General features: G+C 34.4%; 3 protein-coding genes across 3 annotated transcripts; 1 reads left to right on the top strand and 2 right to left on the bottom strand.

Moving 5' to 3' along the window:
* Positions 1–4165: 4165 nt before the first annotated feature.
* Positions 4166–4918, bottom strand: LOC104757382 (photosystem I reaction center subunit psaK, chloroplastic). Its single transcript, XM_010480122.3, has 3 exons — positions 4765–4918; positions 4588–4668; positions 4166–4506 (listed from the first exon to the last, which is right to left on the bottom strand). Exons 1-3 carry the CDS (start codon positions 4846–4848, stop codon positions 4279–4281), a joined length of 393 nt encoding a protein of 130 aa, XP_010478424.1. The 5' UTR covers positions 4849–4918; the 3' UTR covers positions 4166–4278.
* Positions 4919–6315: 1397 nt separating this feature from the next.
* Positions 6316–8345, top strand: LOC104757381 (phospholipase A1-Igamma1, chloroplastic). The gene has a single exon (XM_010480121.3). It carries the CDS (start codon positions 6606–6608, stop codon positions 8181–8183), a length of 1578 nt encoding a protein of 525 aa, XP_010478423.1. The 5' UTR covers positions 6316–6605; the 3' UTR covers positions 8184–8345.
* Positions 8346–11093: 2748 nt separating this feature from the next.
* LOC104757380 (hyperosmolality-gated Ca2+ permeable channel 3.1) lies at positions 11094–14626 on the bottom strand. The gene is made up of 6 exons (XM_010480120.3): positions 13871–14626; positions 13373–13533; positions 13006–13281; positions 12089–12918; positions 11752–12007; positions 11094–11660 (listed from the first exon to the last, which is right to left on the bottom strand). The coding sequence occupies exons 1-6, from the start codon at positions 14139–14141 to the stop codon at positions 11277–11279; spliced, it is 2178 nt and encodes a 725-aa protein (XP_010478422.1). The 5' UTR covers positions 14142–14626; the 3' UTR covers positions 11094–11276.
* Positions 14627–20747: the final 6121 nt, after the last annotated feature.

Below are 20747 nucleotides of genomic sequence, written 5' to 3'. Positions count from 1 at the left end.
ACCAGTAGTAGACCAAGATATTTTTCAACTCTCTGTCCCAAGTTTTCCAAGATATATTGGTCACACGAAAATTTAAAGAATTGTATTTTATTTTTTTTAAACGAAAAAAAAAACAAATCAGCAGCAAACTTAATAATAGAAACTGTCTTCGGAATCAAAGTAGATGTAGTGCACACGAGCAGAGGCTCCTCCTTTTATAATAAAGTTGGCCAACAAGTGACGGAATCAACTCGAATGTTGTTTTATGAAATTGTCACTAACCTATCATTTCAGTTATATATACTGGTTGGTTACTCAGTGAATTATTATCTTTTCGTAAAGAAGATCGATGACATTCAACAACTTATCAGCCTATGAAATAATTTTTCTTTGAAAAAAATATAAATATTTTAGTGTTCTTAGATTATATATATATATGGCGACTAAAGTAGATATATCAAAATTTTGCTACTGGATGAAATAAATTTTCTTTTTTTAAAAAAAAACATGTAGACCACTCTATATATTTTGCAATAACATGATTAGTGCTTTAAAAACATATGGCTGATTATAAGTTAGTTAGTGATTTAACATAATTTTGCTGCTCATTTTGTTTAGAAATTTTTATTGTATTATAAAAATTGAATTGTCAATATATTATCTTCAACAAAAAGGAAAATTACCAAAAGACAATACTAATAACTCCAACTATGCAATATGCATCATTGGCTCATAACAGTGGTCAGTGGATAAAATAAAAGATCTCCAAAGGTGAATCCGCAAATGGTCCACACGGAAGATGATATCTGGCAATGAATGAGAGAAGGAAGGGTCATAGAACACAAGTGCAACTAACTTTCTATATCATCTTCGCTTTCTCTTTTTGGCAATTTTTTGCCTGTTTTCGATTTGAATGCCTCAAACTCACACATTTTTTTTTGTCTTTTTCCCCTTAAATTTTATAATACTATTGATTACAAAATTAAAATAATTTTTTTTCAGTTACAAAATTTATTACGAGTTGGCCAATAGTTTTTAAGGAATTGTCGTTCAGATCTTTAAAAACGCCTCGACGCTGGATCTGACTTTGACTCAACAGATGTTTTGTTTGCACATGCACTACACTAACTAAAATCACTGAATAACAAAAATAAGTAGTATGAAATAGTACTCATGATTTACTCATCACACACGCACGACCTCGACATCATCGATGATCGATTGCGTACAATAAAGTCTTTTTCCAAATTTATTTATTCATTTGTTTCTAATTATATATCTTTAGTCTTTACCGGAAGTATCCAACTAATTCAAGTTTACGCATAATTTGTAAACCTCTAATGATCAAACTGGTAACTGTAAATTGTATACTTTTTAGTTTCAAAATCCAATACCAAGGTGCCACCACGCGAGCATGTTGTCTTTTGGCAAGTTTCTTATGGAAATTCTCTGGTTGCTTCTATCTATACGACATGAGAACTGAGAAGTTTACTACAAATAAAAAAATGTATGGGCCTAGGCCCTAGCCTTAATTCTGATTGGGTCTAACTCGAATTTTAAAGCTACAATATTAATTCGATACAAATAATTATAAACAAGAAAATTGAAAATAGATGCGAAAACCAAGTCAAGTCGAATATTTGCTGAATGTTAATTGTAATTAATCCGAATATCATAAAATAATCACCCAAGTAAAGTGGCATTCAAATGTACTCCATTAGAGGCGACCTAGGAATAATATCTTTGTTGCTCACGAAGGATCTTCCAATGTAGACTCCTTTGCCACCGCCTTGACTCCATGTTGACACTTCCCTAACTGCAAGTTCTAGGGATTCATGAGGATATTCTCTGATATTCTCAAACAGGAAACGGTTATGTGCTTTGCAGACATACTAAAGTATCTATGCAAAAACGTGGAAACTTCCTCGCCTATTCCCAAATTTGTCATTCCCGAATAAGTTAAAATTATAGTAGAGGAATAGTCTAGAGAAGATAGTCCCTGAATAATGGAAAATCTAAGTGTGTAACTCGTTAAAGTTAACTATGTTATATCCTACTATATTAATTGGGAAGTACAAATATGAAACTAACCTTATATGTGTAAAAAATTACATTAAATTGCCATTAGAAAAACTTAATTAAAATTAATTAATTAAATAAATATAAATAATTAAAAAACGAAAATTGGAAACACATCAAATAAAATAAATTATAGAAAAGTAAAAAAAAAAAATCTATTAGAATCCAAACTAATTCATACTTAAAGAACAAAAATTAACAACTAAGATTTTAAAAATCTAATCGAATAAAATCTATGTAACTACAAATTTCCTCAAAAAAATTTTGGGGTTAAAATTTTTATCAAATATTTAATTGAATAAAATATATAACAGTTCCATTTAACGACTTATATTTTAAAAATTAATAAAGAAAAAATAAAAGATATAGATATAGTATCTTATCATTTTCTTCATTAATTTTCTCTATCTTTATTTTATTTGTTTGAATTACTCAGTTTCAAATACAGAGAGAGGAAGAAAAATAAATAATAGACTTAAGTCATTACATGCAAATGTTTTATTGACAGGTTTTCAATAAACATTTTTTAAAATACAAAAATTATAATATAAACAAAAGTATAACATCTATATTAGTATTTTTGCAGCAGTTTTTTCTCAAAAATATGTTTTTGGAAACATTTACCACTAAATGCTATTAAATACTTATATTCATATCCAAACAAATTTAGTTAACTCTCTCTACTATCTTTATAACCAAACACAATTAAAACATTTTAAATATTCATATATATAATGTTATACAATTAATATAGATATTTAGAAGATTTATTTCAGATTAAAAAATTTATTCACCTATCATCTCTTTTTGATTTTAAAATTTAAATTTAAATCTTCATATAATATATAAAGTCAATAAAAGTATTTTTCTGCATATGTTGTGAACTAAATTTCTTAAAACGAACATATATTACTCTATTAATATAAAAAGTGTGTGTTCAACATACATATATAGTTAATTTACCGTATATAGTATATTATAAAATTTTAAGAATATTATAATTTATAATTGATATATCTAAACTTAATAAAATGGTTAAAATTATGAATATTTAAACATAATAAATTTTCAAAATAACACAAACGAATTATATAACATGACGGGTTATATGATATGACATGATTGAATTGATAGTACTAAAAAATAAAATATAAATAATATGATACTTCAACACGGGTTAAATCTTTATTTTACTATTTTAACAATACCAACACGGGTTAAAGTATGTCGAATCAAACTCATTTAATTAAGATTGTATTAAACAAAAATTGTTGTGCGATATACTGCAGTTTATATATTAAATCACTAAAATTAACAAAAGAGTACATTAGCAAAATTAGTATTAAAATAGTTCATTAACAAAAAAAACTTGTCCGGCTGTATACCGCGAGTTATAATCTAGTTATTTATTATTAAGTATGTAATTTTTATAATCTTTTGAATATGGAACCAAGTGGAGCACTAGAGTACTAAAAATGATGGAGGAGACACAAGAAAGCAATAGTAGTATGATACTAGTATCGTCTATGTTATGGGGAACCTCATTTTCCTATTGCCGAAACGACTAAGATAAGTATGTAACAGTAACCATCAATTCGAACTATAACACAATGCAGACTTAATGCCTAACAAAATGAAAACAATTAAGCATAAGAATAGCTCAAAAAACTTTTAAAAACTAAAGTGAACTCTAGTTTTAGGCTTTTGGCGTCACTGAACCGAACACATTTATCAACTTTGTTGGAAGATTATCTCCAGACTCCATCATCCGTTATCAGATGACAAACAAATTAAACATGGATCAACAAGCCAAACAAAAATCTGAAAACCTTCGTGAAACCCTTTTTCTTCATGTTTTGTAAAATGCTAGACCCTCAAAATATTATATGACATTGGATTGCAATGTTTATATCTTGTTAGTGTTCCAAAGAGAGTAACTGGACTATATGAAATTCATCTTTCGCTTATCAAAATGACACTATGCATCTCTAACCAGAAAATTTCACAAAACAAACACTTGAAGATCTAACTACGATATATACTAGCTAGCTAGGCTTCGAAGAATAACAAACAAAAAAATTAAAGAGAATGAAATGCGATCCAAACATTATAAACATAAAGACTTGCAACTTCCATTAGACCTCCCTCCGGTTCATGAGAACATTGTTATAAAAACCTACAAATTTTACATATTCAAATAAAGGATAGCTTCAACAAATTTTAAATAGCACCAATGTTTTTGAGGCCGAGGACAACTCCAACGCCGATGACATGACCAACGGTACCACAAGCCAATGTGTCAGCGAGCGTGAACCCGGCAGGGTCGCCCGTTTGTAGACCCGAGTCACGTGCCTCCAGCCTAAGTCCAGCTGTCGCCTTCCTATTCGCTGATGGCGCTAGTCCGAACCTCCCAGCGAACAACATCAGCGTCGTCGATGTTACCATTATCTAATAAAAAATATATCATCAACCATTGCTTAAAACTTAATTACCATCCATTTAATTTTTTTGTTTTATCTCTTTCATTACCAGATTTGTTGATGAACCAATGAAGTCACACTTGGCACCCAAAGCTCCATTACCCTTGCGTCTCATGGGCTGAACACTTGCCTAGTAGAGTTTAAAACAAAAACAAATTCATATTATTAACCATTTCATATGATATCAGCATCAAATGATTAAATCAAGAAAATTAAAATTACTAACCAGGCCTTGAACAGGAGCTGCAGAGATCTTGGTGGCTCGAAGACCATTGAACTGTGGCAATGTAGTCATCATAGTGCTCGCCATATTCTTAAAGTTGAATCTCAAACTCTTTTTATTTTCTTGTGCTATCAGATTTTTGTGTTTCTTGTTTTTTCGCAGTTTTGTTCTTCTTACAGTCTTTAAAATGATTTAGGCAAGAATCATCGTGTGGCTTTGGCGATCACAGAAATGGATTCTGTTTAGGTTACTTCTTGCTGACTCGTCGACTGTCTATTGGCTGATTTTAACTCTGGATAAGGGTGTCTCATCGTCTTCTTTCAGAAAGATCCTTTCTTATATGGGCTTCACATGCAAGCCCATTTATACTTAATAAATCTCAGCACAAATACTTGAACTTTGCATTACCTTGCGGGACTTCAACTTCAATTGGACCGTGGTCTGGTTTTTGAAGACAATCGAATCATAATATTGTATTATAGTTCTCAACAACACATGAGTCATGGGAAAGGCTAGTGTCTACTGTAGGATTTAGTGGTACTTTTGTGATTGTTTCAAGAGAAGAAGGGTAAGACTGAGAATAGGAAGGATGTCTTATCGTTGACGTGCGGACGAACTTGCCTTGAAGAACACTTTCGAGTTGGTCAATTCATTACCCTATTGTTTGTGAATTAAGTTTTTTCAAACCAATCATCGTACCTGAAATATTTTGTTTTGGTCAAATCCATTCCTTTTAACATTAATATTAAGTTAGAAATTCTTATCTACAACAATCATCAACCTTAATAAGCCACTTGAAGTCCACCACAAGATTTTCATACACAATCATCAACTTATCCACAATATTATTTTTAGATAGTATAAACAAGCATAATCATGATTAATCATCTTTCGAAAACATGATTATGCTAGTTTTAAATTGATCAACTTATCCACAATATAATATAGCATAGTCCTTTTTACAGAGATTAATTTCTCATCGAATTTTAAATTGATCAACTAGGTTAAACCAGTAGGTCGGAAATGCACGTCAAATTACATGCATTTATTTATACAATATTACAATGAGATATGTTTGTTTCTTTATTCTCCTCTAGTCAGCCAGTAACATTTTTATTTTATTTTTTTGAACAAAGTAAGCCAATAACATTTTTTTTGTTGGATATTTATTAGATTTTATGTAACGTTCTTATCCAGTAGCAAGCCAGCAGCAATAATTCTAAATCATAATTAAGTGGACCCGTTTATTAGGAGGAAAGTTGAATTTCTATAACCTAACACAAAAGCCGACACAGTAGACTCTTCTAAGAGTTGATTTGTCCTAACACATAATCTTTAACCAACTCCATAATTATATTTACATCTAGCAGCCGTAGTTGTTTATTAAGTCCTTCAGCTGCCAAAGAATAAATTGTAGAAAACTAACATCATGGACATGGCGTATTATTATTACTTTGACCAACTAAAATCATTTTTGAGAAAATGAGATGTGTTTTGACTTATATTAAACCTTTATAAGAGAGGAAATTTAGAAAATTATTTTGATCTACAGCTTTTGGATCTGGTTAGTTTACCTGAACCGGGGATCTGATTCTATTAGCGATCGACCAACCTCTTCGCTTAACTTACCCACATACATATATACAACTAAACCGGGTCAATCATTTATTCTTCGTCTACGCATTTGAGTATCTTCCTAGAAGTAACATATATGCGCGTGTGAGTTTATAAGTTTCTTCGTTTATATAGCACATAGAGATCATTTCTCAAGCACATCGAACACATCACAACTTTATCATCATCTTCATCATAAGTCATAACCAGCCTGAAATACAAACTCAGAAATGGAGAACGCATTGGTCAAAACTCCATTGAGAAAGCTAAGAAGAAGAAGAATAAAACGGGTCTGGAGATTGAAGTTGGCATGGAAGTCTATCAAGACCCGGGTCAAGTCACATCTCCCAGGTTTCTTGGTTACCAAGAAACACCTCTTGCACATTAAATCACGAAAGGAAGAACAAGATTTGTCTCAAGTGGCCCGGAGGATCTGCAAAATCTCCAACGACTCGACCAAATCGCTAGCGTTTTTACTTCAGCTTCCTAAATACTCAGCCGCGGATTTCTTAGACCGCGGAGATTTGATGACTCCGGCTGCGTCTCCAAGGGAGAACATATCCAAAATGTGGCGTGAGCTTCACGGTAGCAACAATTGGGAGAATCTTCTCAATCCTCTGCATCCATGGCTTAGGAGAGAAGTAACAAAATATGGAGAATTTGTGGAATCCGTCTACGATTCCCTCGATTTCGATCCTTTATCCGAGTTCTGTGGAAGCTCTAGATTCAACAGGAACAAACTCTTTGAAGAGCTTGGTTTAACCAAACATGGTTACAAGGTAACCAAATTCATCTACGCGATGTCTCATGTCGATGTTCCTCAGTGGTTCTTAAGCTCATCTATGGGAGAGACATGGAGCAAAGATTCGAACTGGATGGGGTTTGTAGCTGTGAGTGGAGACAGAGAGTCGTTGAGGATCGGTCGGAGGGATATTGTTGTGGCGTGGCGTGGAACTGTGACTCCCACGGAATGGTTCATGGATCTTAGAACAAGTAAAGAGCCGTTCGATTGCAAGGAAGAACATGGCAAGAACGTGGTCAAGGTCCAAAGTGGGTTTTTTAGTATCTATAACTCGAAAAGCGAACTCACACGGTACAATAAAGAGAGCGCATCGGAGCAGACGATGGAAGAAGTGAAGCGGCTAGTGAATTTTTTCAAAGATAGAGGCGAAGTAGTGAGCTTAACCGTGACCGGTCATAGCCTTGGAGGCGCGCTGGCGCTTATGAATGCTTATGAGGCGGCTAGAGATGTTCCAGGGTTATCTGGTAACGTTTCTGTGTTCTCGTTTGGTGCGCCAAGAGTAGGTAACTTGGCATTCAAGGAAAGGCTAAACAGTTTAGGTGTCAAGGTGTTACGTGTGGTGAACAAGCAAGACATTGTCCCTAAGCTTCCTGGTATCGTGTTCAACAAGGTACTAAACAAAATTAATCCGATAACTTCAAGGCTTAATTGGGTCTACAGGCACGTCGGAACGCAGCTTAAGCTCGATGTATTCAGCTCGCCTTATGTAAAACGCGATTCGGACTTAGCGAGGTCTCATAATCTCGAGGTTTATCTCCATGTTTTGGATGGCTTCCACAGCAAGAAATCAGGGTTTAGGGTTAACGCGAGGAGAGACGTTGCTTCGGTGAACAAGAGCACAGATATGTTGTTGGATCATCTAAGAATACCTGAGTGTTGGTACCAAGTGGCACATAAGGGTCTGATCCTCAACAAACAAACCGGCCGGTGGGTGAAGCCAGTCCGTGCGCCAGAAGATATTCCCTCTCCGTTATCGACAGGATCGAAACCAATTTATAGCTTATGAGAAATAAATCAGTTTCCATTCCATTCATTCGTTTAATTCTTGAATCGTTTGTCTTTGTGAGGTTTGATTAGAACATTTCTACTCGTTCAACATAGATCAAATTGTGACACTAATGTATATATATGTTTGAAGCTACATATTAAGTACAATTTGCAACAGAACGTGTCAGTGTGACAGATTAGAGCTTCCACTTCTAAGAAATTGACATGTGGCACATGTATATTTGACACCTTCTAACTTTTTCTTTCTTTTTTCCCCATACTAAACAAGATTAATGCACTATGGGTTATGTTTGTAATAAGTGGTTATTGGGCCACCTTAACTCCGTGTATATGAAAGTAAGCAAATTTATTGTCTTCTGCAGATTTGATGATCAAATAATTAGAAGATATACATTATAAGATGTTCAATTTTTCTTTATTTTTTCTATATAACATATTATCCAGTAATAATTTGCTTTTGTATTTCTTCACTTTAACTGAAATAGTTTACATGATATGATTGTTACAGTATTTTCAATTTTATTAAAATTTAATATAAACTAAAGCATATATAAATATAAAGAATTAAAAATCTAACATTATTATTATTATTAGTAATTATATACTAACAAAAAATAAGAACTGAATAAATGTTTAACAATAAAGAGAGAACTAAATATATATATATATATATTATTTAGAATTTGATTAGCTTGAATTTCCTGTCATAGATTTATTTTTAGTAACTATAAATTTATATTTAAAAAGATAAATTTCAGTTATTTATTCAGATAAATGTACTTTTGTAAACATTGGCCATTTTTCACTTTCATATTCTAACATATTTAGTAACTCTCATATTAATAACAATATCCATGTGATAAGGCATTAAATTTCATTTAGTTGAAATTTATTTATTTTTGTTTATGTTGACACATTTTTGTAACTTACATAGTATTGCATAGTAATGCAATAATTGATTAAGTACATTTAGAGATATAATATACAAAAAATATATATATATATGTATTTATTGCATTTTTGTAACTCTCATATAGTTTATGTAACTCCTATGACAATGAGATATGAATCACCTTCACCTTATAAATATAAATTGATAAATTGATATAAATATCAATGCATTAACTACCCAATTAAATAATGAATTTATAATATGCTTTTTAACTACAATTTTTCCTATAAATAGCACACGCATCTCATTAATCTTCATATCTCAAATCTCACATAATTTTTTGTATTCAATTTTACTAATGTCTTAACGTATTTCATTTTTTAAATCATCTAAAGTTTATTCTTTCCAAATATATATATTTTCCGTTTTGTTAGTAATGCAAACATATTCTTCCTATCTTATTAACATCATCATATGGTGTCATTTTTTTTTTTGAAGTTTTGATATTTTTTTTATAGACTTTTGAATGTTTAATATCTCTAAGTTTGAACTTTTATGTGAGAGGCCATTATAATTTTTTTTTTCTTTTGGTTATGTTATTTTATAAGTTTGGAAAGTAGGTTTTATAATTTTTACCGACATGTAACATATTGTCTTATACTGTATTTTTCTATTTTGTGTTGTCATTGTTGTTCAAAATAAATGACTATGAAAATATTATTTTTAGTGATGTATGATATATATATATATATCATTTTAATGTAGGCAATTAGCATATATCAGATGTTCTAATTTTGCACACATACTATAATAATGTGCCATATTGTCATATAATATTTTTTGAGTGTGTGATCGATCAAGCTGTATAAAACTTTTATCTAAGGAATCGAAAGAGAAGATTTGTGAGTTTGATTTAGTGAGCTTTATTTAATTATTTATGAATTGTCTCTCTGGGATGATATAGATGTCTACTACCAATAGATATATATTATTTATATGTCTCTTTGTTTGTTTTAAATATACAGTGTGAAAAGGTTATCAAATCATAATGTTATATATATATATAAATCATAAGATATATCTTTATTTATTTTAAACTAATCATATGCAGCTTATGTCATTTTAATATGGTTATTTTTTTAAGCTATTAATGGAAACAATATAATGCTTCATACTCTTCCACCTTAAAATGATTATTATGTTTTTTTTTTTAAATAGTGTGTTGTTGTTTTGGGTACTCTTCCACCTTCATAGATGTTTACTTTTCATTTTACTATTTATTCAACCACAAATAAAAATGTTTAACTCATTTCATATATATTATATTTACTCAACCACAAATAAAAATTAGGATGAACTAAAAAAAACTTTAGGCTGAACTAAAATAATAAAATTAAATCAAGTAAAATTATGAAGCAAGTCAATGACAACTAAACCAATATTTTATTTGATAACAATATATCAATATTACAAACATGATAAAAATAACTACTTAATAAATTTATTATGCATTGAGAAAATTTAACAGTTTCAATAAAGATAAGAACAAAAAATTTAGATTTTTTAAAAAATGATAAACTAATTTAAAATTCTTTTAAGGTAATTAAGAATTATTTTCTATTAAACACCTAGCCTACGCAATTTTGCGTGGGCAACCTAGTTACAGATTTGTTAAAGTTTCTAAACCAACAAACAATCTAACAACAACAACAATAGTTCATGGATTCAACCATGGGAGACCTGGGAGTGATCTTTACTTTAACTGTCTTGAATTCAAAAGTTTAATTTCTTTTCAAAAGATTTCAACAATGATATGAATATCACATATCTCAATCTAAAAATACGTTTGAAGAAGTGGGCGCCTATTTTGTATATTTCCCGAAAAAGAAATGCTAAATAACTTTAAGAATTGTCCGTCTTATACTGATGTGATGAACCAACCGTCTTATACTGATGTGATGAACCAACCAGATTCCATTTTTTTAATAAAAAGAAATAGCAGTAGAAGAATAATAATGATGACAAATCAAGTTGATGTTTAAAAGTAGCTTACAAAGTTACAAGTTACAACAACCCAAGAACACATACAAAGAAGAATCCTAAGCAAACCCTAAAATTTCACACACACAACAATAAAGAGATTCTAAAAAAAGCCAATAAATCAAATCTATGAGATAATTGGGATTGGCTTCAAATTTCTTAAGCGGCTGATATTGCATTGAAGTCTTGATAACGAGACATTGCGCCTTTGAACTCGTGTTCGTCTGGTTTGTGAGTGCTCAAGCTATGAGGAATGTATGCTCTGAAAATCTCCTCAAGGTCTGGACTCTGCTTCAGCTCACGGCAAGCCACCTCGAGAGCTGTGTGCTCGAACCCTCCGTAAAACTTCTGGCGGCACACGTAACCGAAGATGAGAGAGGTGATGATGAGAGGGATCACAAGGGCCGTGTAGAAGAATGTCTTGGCTCCTAAGTAACCAAACATGACTACTTGGAATAGAAACAAAGCTGCTAGTATGCGCTGGTGAATATGCGGCCACATTCTTCCATAGCTCTCATATGATGGGACGTACACTTTCAACGCCTGTCATACATACCCCCAAAATGAAATCGTTTAAGATCACATTTGTAAACCTAAGTTTTTATGGGTGTAGAAATAAAGGAGAGAGTCTGACCTGATTCCTAAGGACGAGCCAGCCTAAACCGAAGTAGGTGACGCCGAATACGAGGATAAGAGGAGCGATTACGGAATAACAGAACGTGATTGTGAGGATGAGCAAGTCTCCTGGAACCCTAGTGGCATAGCTCAAGTCTCCCGGGTACCAAGCTTCTTTCACCTCTGCTTCGGTTTTGCACATGAACTTCTTCTTCAAATGGAAGATTATCAAAGGTATGATCCGAGACAGCTCAAGGCCATAACCAATAAAGAACCTGAAAACAACATAAGATTTAGAAAAACAAACGAACAATGTATATGCTGTTTAAGTTAAGAGGAGCAAAAAAAAAACTCACTTGAGAGCAACATAGGTCAAGAAGAAAGTCGCACTCTTAGGGAGGCTAGTAGCCAAAAGGTTAATAACCATGTCGAGTTTAGGATTTTTCGCAATATCCTTCACTGTGTTAAACAAAGTCCCTGCAAGGGTAACTCCAATGAAGACATTAAAGACCGAGAAGTAAAAGTACTTCCCCGAAGCAGCCCTAATAGCATGGCTCTGCGAAGGAATCCCCTCAGCTTTGGAGAGAAACAAGAGAAGCTTAGGCAACATCGCCAAGAAAACGAGGAGAGCAATCTGAGGAAGGAAAGACTCCAAAACAGTTCTTACGGAGGTTAACTCCACAATTGGCTTTATGAATGGAATAATCTTCTGAAGATTCTTAAGAGTGGTGATAGCAGAGACGAACGCAATTGGGATCATGTAAAACAGAATGGTTACTGCAACAAAGAAGTAGATGAAGTATTGTCTGATTATTCTACCGAAGAGCTTGATATTGAGATTCTTCCATATGAGCTGGCGAGGCTCGGGAGCTTCCATCACCGTCCATTTATCAACCATCTGGCAGTGCAAAGACTGAGCGGCTGATGCAGCAGTAATCCTATTGTTGAAGAAAACAATTGCTGCAGTTTGCTGCTTCTCAGCAAGAACAGCTTTCTGCTCTGTTTCTAGTTTGGCTACAGACTCGTTGATTAGCTCGGTGTAATACTCAATGCTGTCTACTTGTTTACCAACTAACCCACACATGCCGGTTTTATTCGTGGGTCGGTTATTAGTGGCTTCATTTATCGCTTCTGCACGCGCAAGCTTCTTCTTGTAACCTTCCAAATCTTTCCATATCTTATTAACCTATATATCAACAAAGAGCAAAGATTAATACTGTTTTTAAACAATATGATGAATAAAAGTTTTAGTGCAGAACAAGTAGATAGATACCTTGCTGTTTTCTGTTACGACAAGCGATCTGTAGAATGTCTGAGGGTATATTTCTCTGAAATAAGAATCAATGAACTCTTTCTGAGTCTGTCCGTCAGGCGGATGAGGCATATCCCTAACAAGAATAGCGAACTGCTCGGGTTTGACATCAGTAGACATGAGAGCTTGAGCTCTCAATGTAGAGACATGTTTATAAGCTTTCCACAAAAAGAAATATGTGACGAAAGATATCCAGTACACAGCTCCTAGGAACGCCCAAAGCCTCGGACTTTTTTTCTGTTCAGTTGAAAGGATACACATTTTTGCTTTAGAAGATCAAAACCGCAATATCTGAAATGGAGTCTTTGATTGTGTTTGTTGAACTTACTGTGATGTTAGCCATTGATAGATTATCAATTTGGCTAAAAGTTCCTTTGCTTGTGGTATCTGTGGCGTTCTTTGAACGGGTCTTTAAATTGTTGTCTGTTGCGGCTATAGGGAGTAGAGTCGGTAAGAGAAAAAGACCGGAACAAGCAAATATCCCAAGAACTGCGTCAAACAAACAAAAAAAAAGCCAATTTCAAGACATCAGAAACACTTTGTCATGTTCTTGTAAACATTAACTGAACAATATCAACATCTACAAGTAGAGATCCAAACATAACATAGCATAGCAAAACAGATCGTCAGAGACATCAACAAAAACATCATTTTGAAACTTTTTTCCCCCAAATTGTCCCCAGAGATTGAAACTTTCTTAGGTTAAATATCAAACCCAAATCAAAACCAATAAAAATAAGCAGAATTGCACAAGATCCTTAAATAGTAACCACTCTAAGAACAAACTAAAGTTGCCCACAGAGAGAGAGAGAGAGAGAGATCGAACCAGTGCTCAAGAAGACAAAGTGGACGGCAGTATCGACACCGGAAACGTCAACAATATCTTGTTCAGAAGAAGTGAAAGCTTCACGCATCCAAGCCAAAGGGTTACGAGTCAAGGAAGTACCTTCCCATGGTTCCAACCCTTTAATGATCCGATTCGGGTAGTAAATCGTAACATTACCGGGTTTTCGAGAAAGCCAAGTGAAGAGAAGCATGAGAACGACGAAGATAGCCGCAGATGTCCCTAAGGACACAAGGAAAGATCCGAATTCCATCTGGGTTTTGCCAGATGAAGGCTCTCTCTGTTTTCTCTCTAAATCCTCTCAAAGTAGCAGTTTTTAAAAGAACAAAAGAAGGAAAGTAACCGTTTTTAAGAGAAAGAGAGGAAGTGTGTAATGTTGTTGTTCTTGCTTCTTCTGGTAATTAACAGCCTTACAGGTGAGAGAAGACAGGCTTTTTTTCTTCTTTTGTTCTTTCTCTTGATGTATTATTTATTTCACCAAAAAGAAAAAAGAAAAAAGAAAGAAGATATTTTTTCTAGTATTTGTTTAATCTTGTGGAATTGGGTTTGTGTTGTTGTTTATGGAGGAATCAAACTTGTGATTAGATTAAGAGATTAAATGGTGGGGAGAGGGAGAGGTGTGAGAAGAGAGTGAAGAGCGTGTTTAAGTGAGAAGGCCGACAGGTGTTGACGAAAGAGACACCAAAGGAGCTCGTTTCAACCCTACTTCAGGGGCACCCTCTCTCTTTTACCCAATTTGTTCCTTTTCTTTTTATATTCTTTTGTTTTCCAATGATAAATTTTCCTCTTTTTGTGCTTCTGAAGTTTCTATTCCTTTCTATTTTCTATTTTTCTAAGTGTTTCCTGCTTTTTACAAAACTTTTTAACTTGTAAAATTACTTACTATAGGTATCTTACTCCTAAGTTAACTATGACATGTTTTACAAATCTCTTAAATAGTTTTAAATTAGATTTAGTAAAGAAAAACATTTATTTTGTTATATATAAAGGTTATTGTAAAATTGGTTATCAAACTGACTTGTATTTATTAATAACCTCAAACGAGTATTTATATAATAGAGTCTCAACAAAAGATAAGATCACATTATCTAAACACTTATCATAAAGAAATTTAATCATAATCTTAGCAGATTCACACACATCCTCATATACTCCCTCACGTTCAAGCGTGAAAATCATTAATGCACAACTTGGACATTAGTTATTCAAACTGAATCTAACCAAGAGTCTTGGTCAAAACATCTGCAAGTTGTTCCGACGTTGGAACATGTTGTGTAACAATGAGACTGTCACGAACAGCATCATAGACAGAGTGACAGTCGGCCTCAACATGCTTGGTGCGCTCGTGGAAAACCAGGTTGGTGGCAATGTGAATAGCAGTCTTACTATCGCAAAAGCATCAAGCCGGCCTAGACTATTTGATACCCAATCACGTCAACAACATACATATCCATTTGATCTCACGAAGACCAGCGGCCATAGTGTGATACTCTGCTTCAGCGAAAGAGTGAGAGACGGTGTTCTGTTTCTTTGTTTTCCAGGCAATAGGAGAATCCCCAAGAAAAACAACATAAGCACTCAATGAACGTCTTTTTGTGAGTGGACACGACTACCAATATGAATCACAGTAAATCGTGAGAGTAAGATCTGGATCAGCCTTAAGCAAGATACCCTGACAGAGATAGCCCTTTACATAACATACCACACGAACAGCAACATCCCAATGAACCTCGCGGGGGGGGGGGGGGGGGCTTTCATAAAATGTGACAAAACATGAACAAAGTAGCTTAACTAAGGCTGAGTATTAGTAAGATAGATTAACCGACCAACCAGCCGGCGATATGGTTTGGGATCATCAAGAACAGGACCGTCGTTGGTGACTAGGGGATGACTTTGTTGAAAAGGCGTTGCAGCAGGCTTAGCACCAAGATTGCCACAATCAGAGACAATTTCCATTGTATACTTGCGTTGGGAGAGAAAAATGCCCTCAGGACCACGACTAACCTCAATACCAAGGAAATATTTCAACTTTCCCAAGTCTTTCATAGAGAAGCAACACGACAAATAGTCTTTAAACCTTTGTAGCATGTAACTGTTGTTTCCGCAAATGAGAAGGTCATCAACGTAGACAAAACACATAGCTCAATATCGGCTTTGGATTAAGAGAATAGGAATAATCTTCATAGGATTGTACAAATCCAAAACAAAGCTAAGCATCAGACAGCTTCTTAAACCAATACTGAGTAGCTTGTTGAGCCCATACAGAGACTTCCTAAGACGACAAACTTTGACATGGTGAGAGTGATGAAAACCACGAGGCAACTTCATATAGACTTCTTCTTCTAAGTCACCTTGAAGAAAAGCATTATTGACATCCATTTGATAAAATTCCCACTGATTAGCAGCAACAAGACGAAGCAAAGTTTGCACCTCATCTTAACAACCAAGAACAACAAGACGAGCCTTGCACCATTAAATAGAACTATCCGCATTGTATTTCAGTTTATAAACCCACTAACTTCCAAGTATAAATTTATTCTTATGAGGATCAACCAAATTCCATGTCCTCTTAATCTCAAGAGCATCCACTTCTTTGACCATAGCATCATTAAAACTATCATTTGAATAACTTCTATAAAATGTTTTGGTTCCACTGATGTCGTTAGGCCTGGGCAAAAAAACTGGATCCGAAAACCCGAACCGGAACCGACCCGAAAATATAGACCCGAACCCGAACCCGAACCCGGAACCGGTAGAATACCCTATTAGGTCCTAATCTCCTAAACCCGAAGAACTGGAACCGAATCCGGAACCGAACCGAAAACCGAATGGGTACCCGACATACCCGAAATAAAATCATATATAGAGAATATTAGTTATACATATATATATATATATATATATATATATATATATATATTTTATAACATAGTTATTCAAAGTTACAATTTAAAATTCAAAAATATTATTTTTTCCTAGAGCAAAATAATGAAAATACTCAAAATAACCAAAATTATATTGAAATGTTTAGCTATAATTTTTTAAAAATTAACCAATCTTTTTAAAAAAATAATTTTAAAATTTTTATTTTAATATTTAACATTAAAATTTCCGAGTAATCAGGTAAAATTCAGGTTTTTGGGTTAAATTTCGGGTAATCGGGTACAAAATACCCGAACCCGAATGATATCCGATTTTTTCGGGTATTTGTAGGTTCTGAAATTTTAGATCCAAACCGACCCGAATTCGGTAAGACCCGAACCAAACCCGAACCGATATTTTCTGTTTACCCTAATGGGTCCTAAACTCCTCTACCCGAAAAACCCGAACCCGATCGGTTCCTACCCCACCCGACCCGAGTACCCGAATGCCCAGGGCTAGATGTCGTGATCGCAGCCAAATAAGCACAATGGGCTAGTGAAAATAATCATCAGAAATATAGTCTTGTAAGGGGTATAAACATGTACCTTGGACCTTAGTAGAGGACTCTGACTGGGAAGGGAGCAAACCATGATGGGTTTGGGCAGAAAAAACAGCATTGTGAGTGATGTAGACTTGAAGATAACCCGATTCATGGTGTTTCCTTTCACTACAACGAAGCGGTACGAACTGCGTTTTATCAATTTTGGACTGCAACATTGCAGGTTGTGGAGGCAAAACCATAGGTTGGGATAAAACTGTAGGCGATAAAGATTGAATAACAGGTGGTTCCTCAAAAAGAGAGCAAATTGCTGGTTCCTCCACCAAAGAAGGCACAATCGACAGCTGAGATGCAAGAGCAGGAGAAACAATAGCAAGGATCGCAACAGGTGTGTCAACAATAGGATTTGCTTAACTCCCCCTGTCCAACAAAAACCAGATAAATTAGCCAATCCATATCATTAATAACCTGAACAGGTGAAACAGGAGTGGAGCTTAAATTATCAGAAGCATAAGGGAAGACATCCTCTCTGAAAACAACCTCACGAGAGACTAGAAATTCATTCTGGTCTATGTCAAAAACTTTCCATCTCTTTGTTCCAAACTGATAACGACCAAACACACAGAGACAACTTCGTTCACCAAATTTATCTTTATCTTTAGTGACAAGATGAGCATAGCACATAGACCCAAATAAACGTAACGATCCATGCGATGGCTTATGCCCATGAAGCAATTCATAAGGAGAAAGCCATTATGAATAGAAGATGGTGTGCGATTGATTAGATATGCAGCTGTAAGAACAACCTCTCCCCAAAACTTAATAGGCAAACTTGCTTGAAACAGTAATGCTCTTGCGACATTTAGAATATGCCAATGTTTTCTTTAAACTCTACCATTTTGCTGCGGATTCCGACACACGAAATTTGGTGAAGAATGCCTAGTTGATAAAAATATGAGGCAAGGCACATAAACTTTGTTCTATTAGCACTTCTAACAACCTTGACTGTCTTTCCGCATAAATAATAAAATTTATCAATACGCTGCAAACTTCAGACTTTGCAAAAAGAAGGTATATCCAAACAGCCCTAGGATAATCGTCAACAATAGTCAAAAACTAAATAGCACCACATGAATAAGGAACCCGATAAGGATCCCATACGTCACAATGAATCTAAGAAAAACACTCGATTGCTTTATTCAAACTGTCTGGAAAAACAGATCTAGCATGCTTAGCTCGAAAACATACGTCATACGGACTTGAGCTAGCAGATTTTGAGGAACTGGAAAACATAGATAAAGCCAAAAGAACAGAAAAAGACGGGTGTCCTAATCGCTGATGCCACAACTCAGTTTTGAAACTAACATTCATGCTATGTATATTTTCCGAAACCACATCCGTACTACTCTTACCTCTTCCAATCAAAGTTTTCGAAAAACAGTCATGCAAAACACACAACGTTTCTGTAAACAAAGCAACACACTTTGTTTGTTTTAAAATCTTTGAAACAGAGATTAACGTGCAATTCAAGGCATGAACGTATAACACATCAGTCAACGAGACTATGTTGCTTAATGGAAACATACCCATGCTTAAAGTAAAGGTGTTACTTCCATCGGCGAAACCAACAAAAGATGGTGGCATAATTTTTAACACTGTGTAAAAGGGAGAGATTCCCAGTCATATGATGTGAGGCTCCTATGTCAAGTATGATATTGCCAAGATTTTTCTTACTGGACAACTTGTCGGTACTCTTGGCACTCGACTGTTTGCCATTTGTTGAAGGAGCCTCAATTGTTCTAGTGTTAATTCTGCAAAACCCAGGAATTAGAACTCTTAGTGTGAGCTGCTGTTACTTGTCCTCTTCCTCGTCCTACACCGCGTCCAACACCTCTACCACTATGTTCCATCCACCAGTCCGAAAAGCCTACAACTTCCCAACAATCACGTCGCTCATGTCCAGTTCGGCCACATTGTGTACATGTCTTAAAACTTGGTGTTTTTGGGATGGATGTATTGGGTCTGCCTAGATGGGTCGTGTCTGTCCTACCAAGGTACAAAGCAGCGTCGGAAGAGACCTCTCTAAAACTAGAGGAGACTGGCTGGTCAGAATTATCACGGCGAGTTAAGAACCCAACTGAGTCACGTTGCCGCTCATGAAGACGAGAAGCCGCCAGCCTCTATTCTTCCCTAGTAATGCGCAAGTAAACTTCTCCAATAGACGGCAAGGGATCCATGGAGATAATGTTAGTGCAGATACCTCCAAAGCGGGACTCATCAAGACCTAACACAAACTGATGAACCTTTTCTTCCTCCTTTTCCTTATGTGGTTCGAGAGTAACACCATAAGTACACAACCCACATGTACATAATTTGATTGGTTTGTAAATTTGGTATTCTTCCCAAAGTTTACTTAAGCGACCATAATATTTAAGAACCTGTTGACGACATGCTGCAAGCTGAGTCATGAGGTGATGAATACAGACTTTGTTGCCCACAGAGAAGCGTTCTTTTAGATCCCTCCATAATTGATGAGCATCGGAGATAAAAGTCACCATGGATTCATTTTTGGTTCAATTGAAAAACGGATCCATCCAACAATCATTGAGTTCACGGCTGTCCAATTCTCAAAATTTGGATCACGTGGAGATGATTTGTAGATCTAACCATTGATGAAACCGGTTTTACGTTTGGTTTGAAGCGAGTTCACCATCTCTGTTGACCATTCTATATAATTATCACCATTCAACATGACCGACAAAATCATATCACCTGGGTTGTCTGAACTTGACAATAGATACAACAATACCACCATCTTGTCTGGTTGCTGCACTGCAACCAAAGAGTTTATTGCAGAAGAACCATTTTCTACTCCTGATATCTTTTAATTGACACGTAATAAACAAGAAAATTATGAAATTTTTTAAAAATCTACGAAATCGTTGGTCTGATACTATGTAGAGTTAGTTATCAAACTGACTTGTGTTTGTTAATGACCTTAAACGAATATTTATATAATAGAGTCTCAACAAGAGATAAGTCTGCACAAGAGATAAAAACTAGACACATTGTCTAAACAATTATCCTAAAAAGATAATTCTAATCTTAACAGATTCACACACGTCCTCTATAGTTATTGTAGCAATTTTTAAATTTAAATTATTGTTTTAAAAACATATTGTATATTATTTGGAAATAATCGAAACATATATTTTTGTAGAAATCAAATTGAAATAAAGGTTTTTTCTCTTTATTTTACTAGTTATACTTACATTTTATATCCTACTATATTAATTGGGAAGTACAAATATGAAACTAACCTTAAAATATGTAAAAAATTACATTCAATTGTCATTAGAAAAAATTAATTAAGTTAGTTAATCAATTAATTAATTAATTAAATATAATTGATTAAAATAAAAAACGCTGACATATCAA

The sequence above is a fragment of the Camelina sativa genome, chromosome 17, assembly GCF_030686135.1.
Source record: "Camelina sativa cultivar CO46 ecotype springtype chromosome 17, ASM3068613v1".
In the NCBI taxonomy this organism is placed as follows: domain Eukaryota; kingdom Viridiplantae; phylum Streptophyta; class Magnoliopsida; order Brassicales; family Brassicaceae; genus Camelina; species Camelina sativa.
The sequence above is the reverse complement of the archived record's forward strand: the minus strand, read 5'-3'. Positions and strand labels throughout refer to the sequence as shown.